A 17,505-nucleotide genomic window follows, 5' to 3' on the forward strand; every position below is an offset into this window, starting at 1 on the left:
GGTCCTGGGACTTGAGCTGGGCTTTGTTGTGAATCAGCTTGTGAAAGAGAAACCAGAATTTGTCCCTTGAGTGTTTCCTGTAAGTGACTAGGTTTTGGGTAATCGTCTGGCCTGAGTGGGAGTTGGCCTAGGAAGGGGGGTGGCTGCAATAGGGGAGATCCTGGCGTTGTCTGCTCACACCTAGCTAAAATTTACTACTCTTATCATCGGGCAGCCGCACTGATTCGGGAAGAGTAAACAGGGTCCCCCCAGGTGGCTTGTCGGTTGGGTGGAAACAAAGGTGACAACCGGAGGGGGTCCGTCCTCAGTCCAGTCTCCGAACCGTTGCGAGAAAAGTCGGTGTGTCAGCCAGAGTGGGTCCACTTGCAAGAAGAAAGTGAAAGCTCTCGGAGGCCGGTGAAGCCCTCTTCCCCTGTCCGGAAGCTGCCCTTGAGCAGCCTGGAAAGCCCCAGAGCTTGGCCCACCCGGAGCCCTGCAGCAGCAGCAGCACCAGCATCGAGGCCCAGCAGCAGCACCAGCAGCAGCAGCAGCACCAGCATCGAGGCCCAGCAGCAGCACCAGCAGCAGCACCAGCAGCGACAGCGAGGCCCGTCAGCACCACCAGCACCAGCAGCACCACCAGCAGCACCACCAGCAGCACCACCAGCACCAGCAGCACCAACAGCACCAGCAGCACCACCAGCAGCACCACCAGCACCAGCAGCACCACCTGCACCAGCAGCACCACCAGCACCAGCAGCAGCACCAGCAGCTGCAGCACCAGCAGCACCAGCAGCGGCAGCGGCAGCGGCGGCGAGGCCCGAGCCCGGCGCCCCATGGAGAAGCTGCAGACGGTGCTCGACCTGCAGCTCAAGCAGCACAGGGCGCTGGGCTACGGCCTGGTGAGCCTCCTGACGGCGGGCGGGGAGCGCCTGTTCTCCGCCGCCTTGTTCCAGTGTCCCTGCAGCGCCGCCTGGAACCTGCCCTACGGCCTGGTCTTCCTGCTGGTGCCCGCGCTCGCCCTCTTCCTGCTGGGCTACGTGCTGAACGCGCGCACCTGGCGCCTGCTCACCGGCTGCTGCGCGCGCAGCTCGCGCTCCCGCGCCCGGGGCTGCGGCGCGGGGCTGCGGGGCGCCGTGGTGTGCGCGCAGCTGGGCGCCTCGGCCGCGGTGGCGCCGCTCACCTGGGTGGCCGTGGCGCTGCTCGGCGGCGCCTTCTACGAGTGCGCGGCCGCCGGGAGCGCGCCCCTGGCGCGGCGCCTGTGCCGGGGCCGCGCCCCCGCCTGCGAGGCCCAGCTGCCGCTCGCGCCCTGCCTGCCCGCGCAGGGCCCCGACGCGCAGGGCCTCCTCAGGGAGCTCAAGGCGCAGTCGCAGGTGAGGCGCGGGCGGGGGCCGGGGCCGGGGCCGGGGTGGGGGGGGCGCAGCCTGCACCGACCCGGGCGCGCGGGGCGCGGGGCGCGGGGCGCGGGGGCGGCCAACCAGAGCGGCGAACGCCTCGGGAAAGGGAAGGAGAAGGAGGGAAGGCGCGCGCGGAGCTTCAGGCCCCGCTCGGAGCCCGAGAGCCAGCCCCGTGGTTCTGTCCGGGTCGCGCTGCGTGTCCCGCTGCAAGCGAGCAGAGTTGCTGCAGCAAAATGGGTCGTCCTGGCCCTGAGGCCACCAGCCCGCACTCCTTCTGGGCACTCGCGGCTCCGAGAGCCTTGAAAACGAACGCTGGTTTCTTTGGCTTCGCCGAAATTCCGCGTTTGGGATTCTGGCGGGCAGATGGGCAGCCTCCTCCCCGGGCCCTGGACCCTGGACCCTGGACGTGACCTGGAAGGCGGCCCGTCCAGCAGCTGCATGGGGGGCTTGCGAGGTTACCAACCCCTTCTAAAACTGTTGCTTGTTCGTCATAATCAACTGTGAGCAGTTCAGACTTTATGGAAGGATTTTTTTTAAGATTTTATTTATTTATTTATTTATGTATGTATGTATGTATGTATGTATGTATGAGAGACACAGGCAGAGGGAGAAGCAGGCTCCATGCAGGGAGCCCGCTGTGGGACTCGATCCCGGGTCTCCTGGGTCACGCCCTGGGCTGAAGGCAGGCCCTCAACCGCTGAGCCACCCCGGCTGCCCAGATTTTAAAACTTGTTTCTCAAAAAAATGTGACTAAATTGCTGTTTTGTTGTGTTTTCCGAAGGTGCTGGGCTGGATCCTGATAGCACTTGTCATCATCTTCCTTCTGATTTTTACGTCTCTCTCCCGTTGCCTATCTCCAGTTAGTTTCCTGCAGCTGAAATTCTGGAAAATCTATTTGGAACAGGAGCAGCAGATCCTTAAAGCTCAGGCCACAGAGCATGCCATGGAACTGGCAAAAGAGAATGTTAAGTGTTTCTTTGAGTGCTTACACCCAGAGGAATGCAATACCCCCAGCATGAAAGACTGGCAGCAAATTTCATCGCTATATACTTTCAATCCGAAGGAGCAGTACTACAGCATGTTGCACAAATATGTCAACAGAAAAGAGAAGACTCATAGTATCATATCTAAAGAAGGAGATGCAGTGATTCCTGTTCTTGGCTTTGTAGATACACCTGGTATAAACATAAACACTGCTGCTGAGTTATGACCTTATTAATGAATACACAGAAAGTGCTTTTGAGTTATTGCTTCATTAAAAAAAAACGTTGGGGGATCCCTGGGTGGCGCAGCGGTTTGGTGCCTGCCTTTGGCCCAGGGCGCGATCCTGGAGACGCGGGATCGAATCCCACATCGGGCTCCCGGTGCATGGAGCCTGCTTCTCCCTCTGCCTATGTCCCTGCCTCTCTTTCTCTCTCTGTGACTATCATAAATAAATAAAAAAAACTTAAAAAAAATAAAAATAAAATAAAAATTTATAAAAAAAAAACGTTAGTATTGTCTGATTGCTTTTTTCCCCGATTTTTCAAATTGTGAAAACAATTTTTAATCAAATAAAAAATTATAACTTTACCTATTTATTATATTCATTATATTAAAAAAGGAAGCAAAGTCAAATGATTCACTCAAAGTGACAAACTGGAACTAGATCAGAAGTTTTTTAATCCCTGGTCTAGGGTCCTTTTCACTGAATAATAATGCTGTCAAAAGACCTCAGTAAGCAAAATCTAAAAGAATGAATGAACTCCTGACCTTTCTTCTAGGTTATCTAATGTTAATTTCAAATTCACTTTCTTGCAGATAACACACTGTTTGGAACATTGAAATACCTCCTGCAAACAAAAAAGCAAAAATGAAAAATTATGAAAAGGAAAGTAAAATTTAAAAAATATGAAATGTGGAAAACTAGGATAATTGCGAGCAAAACTGTTGGTTTTCATTTGTAGAATCAGAGGGAAAATTTTAAAGCCGTTTATTACGGGAAATTTCAAATATGCACAGAAGTAGAGAGAACAATGTTATGAGCTTAGGTACATTCATTACACAGCTTCAACAGAGCCATGTACTCTGTGTCTACACAAATATTAATCATACTCTAAATGTGGTTCTGCAACTTTTCACATAAAATATCATTGTTCCGTGTCCATTTATAATAATTTCCCTCATAAGAAATTACGGCATAGTATTCTATTGATTTGTAAGATATGGTCCCTTTTTTGTTAAAAAAAATATGCATAGAAATATACATACACGTTCACAAAGTATATAAAGATATGCACCAAATTGTCAAATTTGGTCAATTCTCAAGACTAATAATGAGGCAAAGGATTTTTTTCTTTAAACCTCATGTGTTTTTGATCTTTGGATTTTTTTTTTTTTTTTGGTAATGAATGATAAATGTTAACTGTATAATTAGAAAAGATTAAAAAGAATCCTTAGAAGGGTGTAGGGCTCTACACTCAACAGGAGATTTTATGTGTCTCTCTTCATTTTGTTTTCACAAGTTTGTGGGATACCCGTGAAATACATCACTCATACTTACAAGTGAGGAATTGAAGGTTAGAGTGGTTACGTTACTAGGCCAAGGTCATACAGTCACTGGGAGGCAGAACTAAATCTAGGGGACTGAGCCTCTCTGGATTGCGTGGTTCAAAGTGGCCACTTGGTGTTTTTATTACTGGGCCAGGTTTTTCTCATTTTAGTCCACATGCCCTCATGAGCAGAACAGATGTAGATGTCCTTAGTGACCCTTAATGTTTTTCATCTCATTCAGGAACTTGGTAACTGTTGATAGCTGAGACCACTTTGAATAAACACAGTGATATCTGGACACAGAAGTTATTTCAGGGTGGGAACATGGTCACCACTGTTTGGTAGGACACTCTACTCCTAGGAGCCTGGCCCCATACAGACCACAGTATGGGTTCACAAGCATTTCTACACTCTGTCGACCCTTGAACATTTGGGGCTTACCCACATAGTGGGGCTGAACCCCACATAGTCGAAAATCCATGTATAACTTTTGACTCCCACTCCCAAACTTAACTCCTAATAGCCTATTGTTGATTGGAAGCAGTAATAACATAAACAGTTGATTAACATGTATTTTGTATGTTGTATGTATTATTTACTGTATTCTTACAGTAAAATAATCTAGAGAAAAGAAAATGTTGAGAAAATCTTAAGACAAAATATATGTACAGTATTGTACTGTATACAGAAAAATCCACGTAGAAGTGGACCCGTGTAAATCACATCTGTGTTGTTCAAGGTCCAGCTGTAGTTATTTGCTGGCTCACCAAATGATTCTTATAATAACCCTGGCTTTTTTTTTTTTAATAACCCTGGCTTTATGTTGCCCTAAAGGCTTAACCTTAGAAGAGATTCAGACATGGCACCTGCTAATAATATTTGCTGCGAAACAACCATATTGTTTTAAGAAATGATTCCACACAGTGTTGAGTTCAGCAAGATGAGACCATTTACAGAGCATAGTAAGATCAGGCATGGTCTCTTTTGCTCCATTCAAAACCATGGATAGAAATATCAATGCTCTACAAACTGACTAAAGAAGCAAGTCGAGGAAGCATCTGCAAAAAGAATTAGCCCCCTACACAAATGTGTCTGGCCAAAAAACATCTTGAAACCCCAACCATAGGTTTCATAACACCAGGTGTTATGTAGAAACATATCTACCAGGTGGCCTATTGTAAAGAACTCTTCCTAAGATAAAAGATGGAGAAATGTTCCCTGAGTCAGCCCCAGCAGCCGCCACCATTGTCTATTTTGTCCATGGCAAACTCCCACTGAGCGCCTACCGTGTGTCAGACACTGGGTCTGCCCTGAAAGTAGGCTGTTGGTTGATTCTGTTTTGTCTCTTCCTCTTCATTGCCTCCTTACGCAATCTCTCTTGTGAACTGCAAAATAAGGACTGCGGAATTGATTATATTACATTCTCATCTAAGGAAAGAGAACTATATCAAAAAAAGGGATGTGGTCTGTCAAGATCCTTTGCCACAAGGAACAAAACATTAAAATCCTCCAAAGGAAATTTCTATAAGATTAGGCAATTTTTTGTCATTTAAAAATTGTGGGATATCCAGCCTAGAGAAGAGTATATGAAGTATTTGTGTGCATTTTAAAGAATAATTACACAGTAAACATCTATGTAACCACCCCCGAGGGGAAAGGAAGAGTACCTCTCCAGCAGCCCAGAAAACCCTGACCCTACCCAAGTGTCACTTTACAGTTTCAACTCTTTCTGCCTGAAATTGGGCGGTGTGTGTGTGTGTGTGATAATTTCCTTCCTTTTATTTATAGTTTTGCCACTTTTTTTGCATTCCTAAATTATTCATGGTTATTTTTGTCTATTGTTGAACTTTTTATGAATGAAAACATTCTCTAATCAATTCTCTAAGAATTACTTTATCCTCTTTTTTGTTTTTATTTGATGGATTCATCCATAGTATGTCTAGAATAACCTATTTATTTTGATTGGTGGATAGTATTCTACTACATGAATATAGCAAATCCAGTTATCCATTTAACTACTGATGGACATTCGGTTTGTTCTCAGTTTCTGGCTCTTATAAGCAACGCTGGAGTGAATCTTCATGTATTTGAATTCTGGTATACATGTGTAAGTGTTGCTTCAGAATGTGTTCCTGGAACAGATGGAAGCATGAGGGCATATACATATTCCAATTTGCTAGATAATATCACATGTTTGCCATAAGGGTTGTGCCAATTTACACTACTATGAGACTTCTCACTGCTTCTCGCTGACAACACTTGGTATTTCCAGTTGTTGACTGTTTGTCTCCCCGGTGAGTATGTAATGGTATTTCTCATTGTGTGCGTGCTTTTTAAAATCTCTTCAAAATTTATTTATTTGCGAGAGAGAAAGCAAGCGGGGGCAGGGGGAGGAGCAGATGGGCAGGGAAAGAAAGGGGAAAAGAATCTCAAGCAGACTCTGTGCTGAGTTTAGAGCACACAGGGCTTGATCTCAAGACCCTGAGATCCTGACCTGAGCCGAAATCAAGAGTCAGACTCTTTACTGACTGAAACACCTAGGCACCCCTCTCATTGTGGGTTTTTTTTTCTGTAATCCACTTTGAATTTATTTATTTATTTATTTATTATTTGTTATTTTTTAATTTTTTTTATTGAAGTTCGATTTGCCAACATATAATGTAATACCCAGTGCTCATCCCATCAAGTGCCCTCCTCACTGTGTTTTTTAACTCACATCTTCCTAACCATTAAAGCTTTATGGCATCTTTCCTTGGTTTACTAGTTGTTTGGATATCCTCTTATGAAAGGCCTATTTAAGCCTTTTGCCCATTTTATTTCTATTTGGGTTGTCTGTCTTTTTCTTATTGATTTATATTATTTCATTGTAATTCATCCATCTAGACTAACAGATATTCACTAAATGCTTACTTTGTTCTGGGCACGTTCTGTGTACTTGGGATACATCAGTAAACCAACAACAAAGACGCTGCTGACTTTGTGAAGCTGGCATTCTAAGGGGAGAGAGAGAGCATGAACAATAAGGATAGTAAATAGGCAAATAATTGAATGTAAGGAAGAAAAGAATATGGGGGGGGGTAGAAAAAGGAGAACATTAAAATGCTAGAGTTCTGAGAGCTGTTGTCTTCACTGAGCAGTTGCCTTTGAGCCAAGCCTTGAAGAGGTGAGGACTTAGTTGGTGTGGCCTAGGTAGTGAGCTAGGGGACAGAAGGAGGCCATGGGGTCTCTGGGCTACTGTAAGGACTTTGGTTTGGTTTTTACTGTAAATGAACTGAATAACCACACACATTCCATACAAAGCATAAATCAACTGATAACTGAGTTAGACCATTGGATACACTGAGATAATCAACAGAAAGCAAGAGCATGTTAATTAAAAAAAGAGGAAGTGATGCCCTCTTTTAGTCTACAGACAGCCACAGTCCTGGAGTTAGGGAAATGATGCCCAAGACCTAATGAAAGATGTTACTGTGGAATTAAATCAGATGAAAAGTATATGTGTATGTGTGTGTAGATCTGTGTGTGTGTGTGTGTGTGTGTGTGTGTGTGTGTGAGTGCTCTTATAATGCTGTGAGGACATTTTTGAAAGGTTTTTTCTTTTTCTTTTCTTTTTTTTTTAAATGGGAGAGTATTAACTTAAGGAAACTTGGTTTGATAGGTTATTTATAATGGAGATAAACGAGCTTCTATATTCAAAAGAACTTGTGTACTCAGAGATTGCTTTTAAAACTTTGAGGGTCATTACTTTTTTATACCATACACAAAAGCATATTCAAAATGGATGAAAGACCTAAATGCAAGACAGGACCTATAAAAATCCTAGAGGAGAACCTAGGCAGCAACCTCTTTGACCTCGGCCACAGCAACTTCTTACTAGGCATGTCTCAGGAGGCAAGGGAAACAAAAACAAAAATGAACTACTGGGACTTCATCAGGATAAAAAGCTTCTGCACAGTGAAGGAAACAATTAGCAAAACTAAAAGGCAGCCTACAGAATGGGAGAAGATATTTGCAAATGGCATGTCTGATAAAGGCCTACTATCCAGAATCTATAAGAACTCACCAAAATCAACACCCCAAAAATAAATAAAACAGTGAAGAAATGGGCAGAAGATATGAATAGACCCGTCTCCCAAGAAGACATACAGATAGCCAACAGACACATGAAAAAATGTTCAACATCACTTATTGTCAGGGAAATATAAATCAAAACCACAATGAGATATCACCTTACACTGGTCAGAATGGCAAAAAATAACAACTTAGGAAACAACAGATGTTGGCAAGGATGTGGAGAAAGGGGAGCCCTCTTGCATTGTTGATAGAAATGCAAACTGGTGCAGCCACCCTGGAAAACAGTATAGAAGTTTCCCAAAAAGTTAAAAATAGAGCTACTCTATGACCCAGCAATTGCACTCTAGGTATTTGCCCAAAGGATACAAAAATGCTGACTTGAAGGGTCACATGCACCCTCATATTTATAGCAGCATTAATAACAATAGCCAAGCGATGGAAAGAGCCCAAAATCTAACTGATGAGTGGATAAGGAAGATGTGGTATATAAATACAATGGAATATTTCTCAGCCATCAAAAAGAATGAAATCTTGCCATTTACCATGATGTGGATGGAACTAAAGTGTATTATGCTAAGCAAAATAAGTCAGTCAGGGGACACCTGGGCGGCTCAACTGGTTAAGTGTATGCCTTCAGCTCAGGTCATGATCCCAGGATCCTGGGATTGAGCCCCAAGTCAGGTTGCCTGTTCAGCAGGGAGGAAGGAGTCTGCTTCTCCTTCTCTCTCTGCCCCTCTCCTCTGCTCATGTCCTCTCTCTTTCAAATAAACGAATAAAATTTTTATTTAAAAAAAGAACTAAGTCAGCCAGAGAAAGACAAATATCATATGATTTCATTCATGTGTGGAATTTAAGAAACAGATGAATATAGGAGAAAGGAAGGAAAAAACTAAAATAAGATGAGAACAGAGAGGGAAACAAACCACAGGAGACTGTCAAGTATAGAGAACAAACTGTAAGTTCCTGAAGGGGAGGTTAGTGAGGGGATTGGCTGACTGAGGGATGGGCATTAAGGAGGACACTTGGGATGAGCACTGGGTGTTATATGTAAGTGACGAATCATTAAATTCTATTTCTGAAACCAATACTACACTATATGTTAATTAACTTGAAAATAATTTTAAAAATAAAAAATAAAATAAAATAGAGCCAATAGCATAATAATAGTGATAATTTTTGGATTTCATTAATTTTCAATTTAGGTTAAATAAGTTTTGAATTTGTCACATTTTTTAAATGTATTTATTTACTCTAGGAATTATTTTTTTTTGCAGTAGAATTTATGATATGGCTTTTATTTAGCTTGATATACATATATCCAGGTAAGATATATATATCTTATATATATATATATATATGATTATATATCATTGTAAGATTTATATATATATATATATAAAATTGTGTGTGTGTGTGTGTGTGTGTGTGTATACAATTTTGTTTCCAATCCAAATGATTACATGCATTTGATTTTGAAAGCCTTGGAAAAATAATTTAGAAAAATAAAACTCTGTGGGTCACTTTAAAGTTATTCTCCTTGTCAAGTTTGGGGCCCCACTTAACCAAAAACCCCTCATGTTCACAATCAACTTCTTGATACATTCATTTTCAGTTGTTCAAGAAACATCCAAACGTATATTGAGAATACCAACTGAACGTGGGAGTCTTTATAATGCCATGATTAATAGCTCAGTCATTGAAAACAAAGTACTATAGACTGGGTGGGTTATAAACAACAGAAACATTTCTCACAGTTCTGGAGGCTGGGAAGTCCAAGATGAAGACACTATCAGGTTCAGCGTCTGGTCGGTGCCCACTTCCTGGTTCATAGATAGCTGTCTTCTCACATGGTATAAAGGACAAGGAAGCTCTTGGGGATCTCATCTGTAAGGACACCAACCCCATTCCTGAGGATTCTGCCCTTATGATCTAATCACCTCCAAACTCCATCACACTCAGTGAATTGTGTTATTTGTGAGAACAAAGAACTTGGGGTACCACCATTTTTTTAAAGATTTATTTATTTATTTTAGAGAGAGAGAAAGGGAGGTCATGGCTTAGAAAGAGAGAAAGAGAATCTCAAGCAGACTCCCCTTTGAGCGTAGAGCCCAACATGGGGCTTGATTTCATGACCCTAAGATCATTACCTGAGCAGAAATCAGGAGTCATATGGTTAACCAACTGAGCCACTCAGGCATTGGGGCACCATCATTTTATAGCAAGTAGTCATCAAGACTGCTCTTTTCCAAGAGGGAAATTATTTCATCTTTCAAAGTTGCTTAAGCTGCAAATACACCCTGAGAAATGGCCTGGGTTAAAAGCAGTCAGAGCCTTGCATTCTTGGCATACTAGTGAGACATGTGAGAGCATGCACAATATCTTCTGACTTTCAAGACCTCTTTCAAATCACACTTCCTACTCAAAGCCTTCCCCAATGTCATCAGTCCATAGTGACTTCTTTCTCTGAACTCTTATGACTTCACCTCTCAAAGTCACTGTGGCACTTGATCGTATACCTCTTTGTATCATAACTGTGTTTTCTCAGCATGATTTTATGCCTTCTGAAGATTTTTAGAAAAGATTACCTTACAAATGCACAAAATAGTAAAAAAAACTAACAACAACAAATTTCAATAATTTCAAGTTTTCAATATTTTGAGATAAAACATATAAACTATGACAGATGTTTCTTAAAATTTTAAGAGACACAGTATATAACCATGTAATAAATCTGCACTTATCATTCTTGGACTTGAAAACCATGTGTTCACAAATCAGGTGATCTCTTATATTATTTGTTGGTCTTTGTGTATGGCACTGCATTTCTTAAGGACAGATTATAGAATAAGAAAAGCAATTGTATAAATATATTTTAATATTTTACTTATACATAGTAAAGAAAATTTAGAAGACGAATGCTTTTTATTGTTTTGTTATTTTTTTCATGGAGTACCCACTGGCAATTTGGGTTTTGATGTTCCACAGAACACAGTTTGGGAAACATTACCTCAGATAATCAGAGGCAGATGGAAAATCAACTGTTATTTGGCTTACTTTGCACAGTCTATCCAAAAATAGCAACTTGGATAAACTCAAGTCTGAGACATGGTCAAGCTGTGGGGCAACTTTTTTCAAATGTCCAAGCAAGTAGATGGATACAATCTGGATTTATTAAACCATACTTTATTTCACAGAGACCAGATCATCATGTGTTTAGGTATCTTTAAAGATACTTAAAAGCGCCTGGAGAGAGGGCAGTGCATAAAATCAAAAACAGATGTTTTGCCTCTCAAAAATCAAAACAGTCCGAACCCCTTTCTCAGCTCCCAGCTCCTCTGCTCAAGATTTCTTGATGAGATGACTGTTCCCATTCAATTCATATGCAATCGAAGAAGACTAACTTAAAATCAGTCCACATTCTTTAAGTCTGTTTGCCACTGTTCATACCAACAGAATCCCACAATTTTCCAGCCTCATAAGCACAGTTATCCCAGCTAGCAAACTGCCTCCCTCTCCTTGCAGATGCATGATGAAGCTTTCTCTATAAAAGTCATTCATTGTCTTAAAATCTAAACATTTATTCCAGATCCTCTATGTTCCCCCTCCAACTTGAGACTGAATAATTTACACTAAGACTTGGTCAAAGGATGATTGGTGGTGAAAGACAACTGAAAGAGGTACTTCTGGTTAAAACGGTTGGGCTGAGGCACGCCTGGGTGGCTCAGGATGGAGTGTCTGCCTTTGGCCCAGGGTGTGATCCTAGGGTCCTGAGATGAAGTCCCACATCAGGATCCCCACAGGGAACCTGCTTCTCCCTCTGCCTATGTCTCTGCCTCTCTCTGTGTGTCATGAATAAGTAAATAAATTCTTTTTTTTTAATTTTTATTTATTTATGATAGAGAGAGAGAGAGAGAGAGAAAGAGGCAGAGAGAGAAGCAGGCTCCATGCACCGGGAGCCCGACGTGGGACTCGATCCCAGGTCTCCAGGATCGCGCCCTGGGCCAAAGGCAGGCGCCAAACCGCTGCGCCACCCAGGGATCCCAGTAAATAAATTCTTTAAAGGAAATTGTTGGTTTGAAAGTACATGTTCAACCACAATAAAACAAAGCAAAGGGATTTTTTTTTTTTTCACATCACAAAGCAAGTAGAGAAGAGGAGAAGAGAAAGCAAGACAATTTTTGGAATTTGGAAAGCAGATGGTAAATGATAATTTTTCTAATGGGCTTGAGAAATCTAAATCCCAAGACAGAACTGGAGAAAGATAAAAAATGATATGATTGTGCCATGAGACTTTTCTTTAAAAGCTCGGGAATCATTTTGTGTTTCAGGGCTCTTTGCAAGGGTACTTGGCACGAAGTTGTAGCAAAGCAGTAACCGCAGTTGCGTCGTTTCTGCCTTCAGCTTCAGGATGTTTCCCATGGCCAGAAAGGCTCAAAATCTTCCCGAGTTCAAAGCATTCCACAAACAATGGCAAGGCAGTCACCAGAAATGGGCACCTGATTTCCATGACAAATATGGTAATGTTGTATTAGCTAGTGGAGCCACTTTCTCTATTGCTGTATGGGCATATACAGCAACACAAATTGGGATAGAATGGAACCTGTTCCCTGTTGGCAGAGTCACCCCTAAAGGAATGGAGGGATCAGTAATCCCAGCTGGTGTAATAATGAATTGTTTCAAAACCAACTCATAATTGATGCCAAGTGAAACACTGTGCACCCACTAAAATATGGCATGATTTAAGAAATAAAGTACATTTGAAACCTTCAAAAAAAAAAAAAGCTTAGCAATCAGCAGCACCAGTCTCCTCTGGAAATGCGGGTGGTATGGGGGCTAAAAACAGCATTGGCTGAAAGCTTGTTTAAGAAGAATTGGTCCCTCAGGTCTCTGCCCCTATCCCAAGTGGCTTGGCAACTGCTTCTCTGTACCCTAGAGAAAGATGGGAATTTCAATCTCTTCATACGGTTTTTCAAAAAGATTTCTGAACTAAGGAACACTTGGCTAGTTGCAGGCGGGGACATTATATTGAACAAATGGAAATTAAGTTAAAATGTGCATACTGAATTTTTATTTCCCCAACCTTCTTACCCAACCTGGCTCCCAGAACGCTGGCTTTCAGGCCTTTATTCTCCAGGCTGTAGGTCAGAGGAGCCATATCTAGTAAATCTAACCACCTAAGAAAAGAGATTTCAATAAAACAACCCATTTTGAGATTCACATTTAAATTCCCCAACTTATTATCCTATATTGAAGTCCATAATCAACAAACTCTACCAAAGTTTGTATTTTATCTGATTTGAGTGGACAACCAGGGAGCTTCAGAGATTTGAAAGAAGTAAAAAAGAAGTCAAAACAAAGGCTTGTTGGAAAAGGCTGCTTGGAAGAAAAAAATTGTACACATTTTTTTAGGTTTTATTTATTTATTTTAGAAAGAGAGAGGGTGTGTGCATGTGCAAGCAAGTTGGAGGAGGTTTAGAGGGGCATGAAGAGGGACAAGCAGACAAGATTCTGAGCTCAGAGCCTGATGCGGGGACAGTCCCATGAACCCAATATCATGACCTGAGCTGAAACCAAGAGTTGAACACCCAAATAAATGACTGAGCCATCCAGGTGCCCCGAAATTATATTCTTCTAAGAAAACTTAAAAAAAAAACCACCATAATGATTTTAGAGGTATAAGAGGAGACATTACATATATGAAACAAGAATAGAATAGTATTAAAAAAAATTTAGAAAACAAAAGAGTCCTTGGAGATTAGCATGATAGCAGAAATTAAAAATTCAATAGAAGGATTGGAGGATACACTGGGAGGAAATCTTCCAGGAAGTAAAGGATTAAGATAAAGAGATGGGAAAGAGAGAAAAGTAAAGAAAATTAGAACACTCCTTTAGGAGATCTATCATCCTACTAAGAAGATTCCAGGAGAAAGCAAGGGAAATAGGTAGAATAGAATAAGATATCATCTAAGAAATAATTCAATACATTTTCCTCAGATGGAAGAACATGGATTTCTAGATTGCAGAGTTCCATCAAGGGATCAGGAAGTGGAAGGATATGGACCTCTCCCTCATAGAGGGCATGTCTCTGCCTCTCTCTGTGTCTCTCATGAATGAATAAATAAAATATTTTTAAAAAGGTAAATTTTAAAAGAAAAGAGAAACAAGAGAATTACTAAAATAATCATTAAAATGTATGGAGAGAATCTGCAAATGTTACCAATGTTCCTAATCAGTGCTTTACATCTTTTACAACGCCAAAGTCCCTTTCAGGGGTCCTCCAAATAAGGTTCTTATATCTACAGAGAAGAAATCCTACATGATATTACCTTCCACTAAAGATTTTCCCATGTTCTCTGAAGTGATCAAAAATAATTGTATGACTGGAGCCATATGATCTGTCTGTTGAGAAGAATTTGTGTGTGTGTGTGTGTGTGTGTGTGTGTGTTCTGAGATAACACAAAATCTTTAGTGACCTCTTTAATTAGTTCTGGTGACTATTGTATTTTCTCTATTGATTTAGGGTATGAAAAACAATACTCTGGTTATTGAATAGGTTTTTGTTCATTTTAGCCTTTCCTTCTCTTGGCAATGTCACTGAAAAATTTTTGAAGCTGGAGCCAGTGTGATTTAATAAATATGCATCCAGCATCCATTGTACAATTATAGCCTCGTGAGGGGGGCAGCCCCATAATCAAATAATTCTAAAGTAATGAAATTTGTGTGAAGAGTAGTGTTTGTACATGTTGGAGAAGTAGTAGAGTGACGATTTGCCCTGGACCATTCTCAGATATTTATGTGAGTGAGGCAAGATATAAACTAAGGAGTTGAGAGAGGCGAAAAGGGAAGGTTTTAGAGAACATGAGCCCTGAAGAGGTTTTTGGAAGATGAATTTTTGCCAGGTGTACAAGCAGGGAAAGAACATTGCAGGAAGAAGGAAAACCATGTGAAAAGGCAGAGCCACGAACAGCGCTGTGTATTTAGGAACCACATTACGTTAGCATTGCCCTGTACGCAAGGGCTGGAAAGCAGGGTAGAGGGTGGGTCACTGAGGGCTTCGTTTTCATCATGGGGAACTTACACTTCACCCTGTAGACGATGAGAGGTAGTAAGGAAATTGGTGATACCTTTGGATATGGATGATCATTCTGGTGAAGGATTTTTTTTTTTTAACTTGGTATTAGGAAACTTACATAAGCACAGAGAAAAAGAAAATAGTATAATGAGCTATACATAAACATAGATTTCAGAATTGCAAACATTGTTAAAAAGTGTTTATTAGGATTCCTGGGTGGCTCCGCGGTTTGGCACCTGCCTTCGGCCCAGGAGTCCCGAGATCAAGTCCCATGTTGGGCTCCCAACATAGAGCCTGCTTCTCCCTCTGCCTGTGTTTCTGCCTCTCTCTCGCTCTCTCTGTGTATCTCTCATGAATAAATAAATAAAATCTTTTTTTAAAAAGTGTTTATTATGGGGAAGTTTCAAGAATAAACATAAGTGGAGAAAATAATGTAAGGAGGCCTCTTGTACCCCTAAGTCAGTTTCAACAAGTATCAGTTCATTACCGATCTTATCTACACTCCAACATAACTTCCCTTCAGTCCCAGATTGTTTTGAGGCACATCCCAAATGTCGTACAATTCCATCTGTAAATATGTAAGTGTATATCTTAGAAAGGAATACCTAAAACACCCACAGAATGTATACCACTGTGAGTGAGTGATAACGTGAACTATGGACTCTGGGTGATTATGATGTGTCAGTATAGGTTCATGAGCTGTAACAAATGCACCCCCCTGGTGGAGAATGTTGGTAATGGGGAAGGCTGTGCGTGTTTGGGGGCAAGTGTTTCTTTTAAGATTTTATTTATTTATTCATGAGAGACACACAGAGAGAAGCAGAGACACATGCAGAGGGAGAAACAGGCTCCCTAGGAGCCTGATGTGGGATTTGATCCCAGGACCCCAGGATCACAACCTGAGCCAAAAGCAGATGTTCAACCGCTGAGCCACCCAGGTGTCCCTGGGAGCAAGGGGTTAATGGGAAAGCTCTGTACCTTCCCCTCAATTTTGCTGTAAACCTTAAAGCTTCTTTAAAAAAACAAAGTCTTAGTTAAAACAAAAACTAAAACAAAAACCACTCCAAAACGCAAAGTCCACAATACCATTATCATGCCTAAAAAACAATAATTCCCTAATATCATCAAATATCCAGGCAGTATTTTCCTTTCCACATCCTTCATAAAGGTATTACTTTGTTTAATTTGTTTGTTTTAGTAATCTCTACATCCAATGTAGGGCTCACACTCATGACCCTGAGATCAAGAGCCATATGCTCTTCCAACTGAGCCAGCCAGACACCACACTAAAATATTACTTGTCTGAATTGGTATTCAGATAAGGTCCATATACTACCAAATATCTTTTTAAAATATCAAATTTTGAGAGGTACCTGGTGGCTCAGTTGGTTAAGCATCCGCCTTTGGCTCAAGTCATGACCCCAGGGTCCTGGGATAGAAACCGCATGGGGCTCCCTGCTCAGTGGGGAGTCTGCTTCTCCCTCTGCCCTCTCCCTCCTCTCATGCTCCGTCCCTCTCTTTCTCTCTCTCTAATGAACAAATAAATTATTTTTAAAAATATCAATTCTATATTGTACTCACTTGATTCATTATTTTTAAAACTGTTAATTGTGGTAAAATATATATAATATAAAATTTACCATCTTAATCGTTTTTTAAGAAGATTTTGTTTATTTGAGAGAAAGAGAAACAGAGTGAGAGAGCACTGAGCAGGTAAGAGAGGGAGAAGCAGGCTCCCTACTGAGCAGGAAGCCCGATTTGGAGCTTGATCCTGAGACTCTGGGATCATGACCTGAACTACAAGCAGACGCTTCACCGACTGAGTCACGCAGGTGCCCCCACCTTAACCATTTTTTTAATTTTTTTTTAAATTTATTTTTATTTTTATTTTTATGATAGTCACACAGAGAGAGAGAGAGAGAGAGAGGCAGAGACATAGGCAGAGGGAGAAGCAGGCTCCATGCACTGGGAGCCCGACGTGGGATTCGATCCCAGGTCTCCAGGATCGCACCCTGGGCCAAAGGCAGGCACCAAACCGCTACGCCACCCAGGGATCCCCATCTTAACCATTTTTAAGTGTACAATTCAGTAGTACTAAGTATTTCACATTGTTGTGCAACCATCACCACTATCCATCTCCAGAACTCTCTGCATCTTGCAAGGCTGAAACTCTGTACTCATTAAACAATGACTCCCCAGACTCCCTTTGCCCCAGCTCCTGGCAAACTCCATTCCATTTCTGTCTCTATGCATTTGACTACTCCAGGTACCTCATGTAAATGGAATCATGCAGTTTCTATATTTTTTGTGACCGGCTTATTTCACTTAGTGAAATGCGTTCAAGATTCACCCACGTTGTAGCTTCTGTCAGAATGTCCTTCTTTTTCAGGCTGAATAATATGCCATTTTAAGCATATACCACATTTTGCTTATTCATTTATCCTTTGGCAG

At 41.6% G+C, this 17,505-nt stretch overlaps 1 protein-coding gene and 1 pseudogene across 1 annotated transcript; both read left to right on the top strand.

Moving 5' to 3' along the window:
- The first annotated feature begins 697 nt into the window (after positions 1 to 697).
- On the top strand, positions 698 to 2,865 carry CALHM6 (calcium homeostasis modulator family member 6). Its single transcript, XM_072831462.1, has 2 exons — positions 698 to 1,352; positions 2,158 to 2,865. Exons 1-2 carry the CDS (start codon positions 816 to 818, stop codon positions 2,584 to 2,586), a joined length of 966 nt encoding a protein of 321 aa, XP_072687563.1. The 5' UTR covers positions 698 to 815; the 3' UTR covers positions 2,587 to 2,865.
- A 9,510-nt stretch (positions 2,866 to 12,375) lies between these two features.
- Positions 12,376 to 12,685, top strand: LOC140617667 (cytochrome c oxidase subunit 7B, mitochondrial pseudogene; annotated as a pseudogene).
- The last annotated feature ends 4,820 nt before the right edge of the window (positions 12,686 to 17,505 follow it).

This window comes from Canis lupus, chromosome 1 (assembly GCF_048164855.1).
Source record: "Canis lupus baileyi chromosome 1, mCanLup2.hap1, whole genome shotgun sequence".
Classification (NCBI taxonomy): Eukaryota; Metazoa; Chordata; class Mammalia; order Carnivora; family Canidae; genus Canis; species Canis lupus.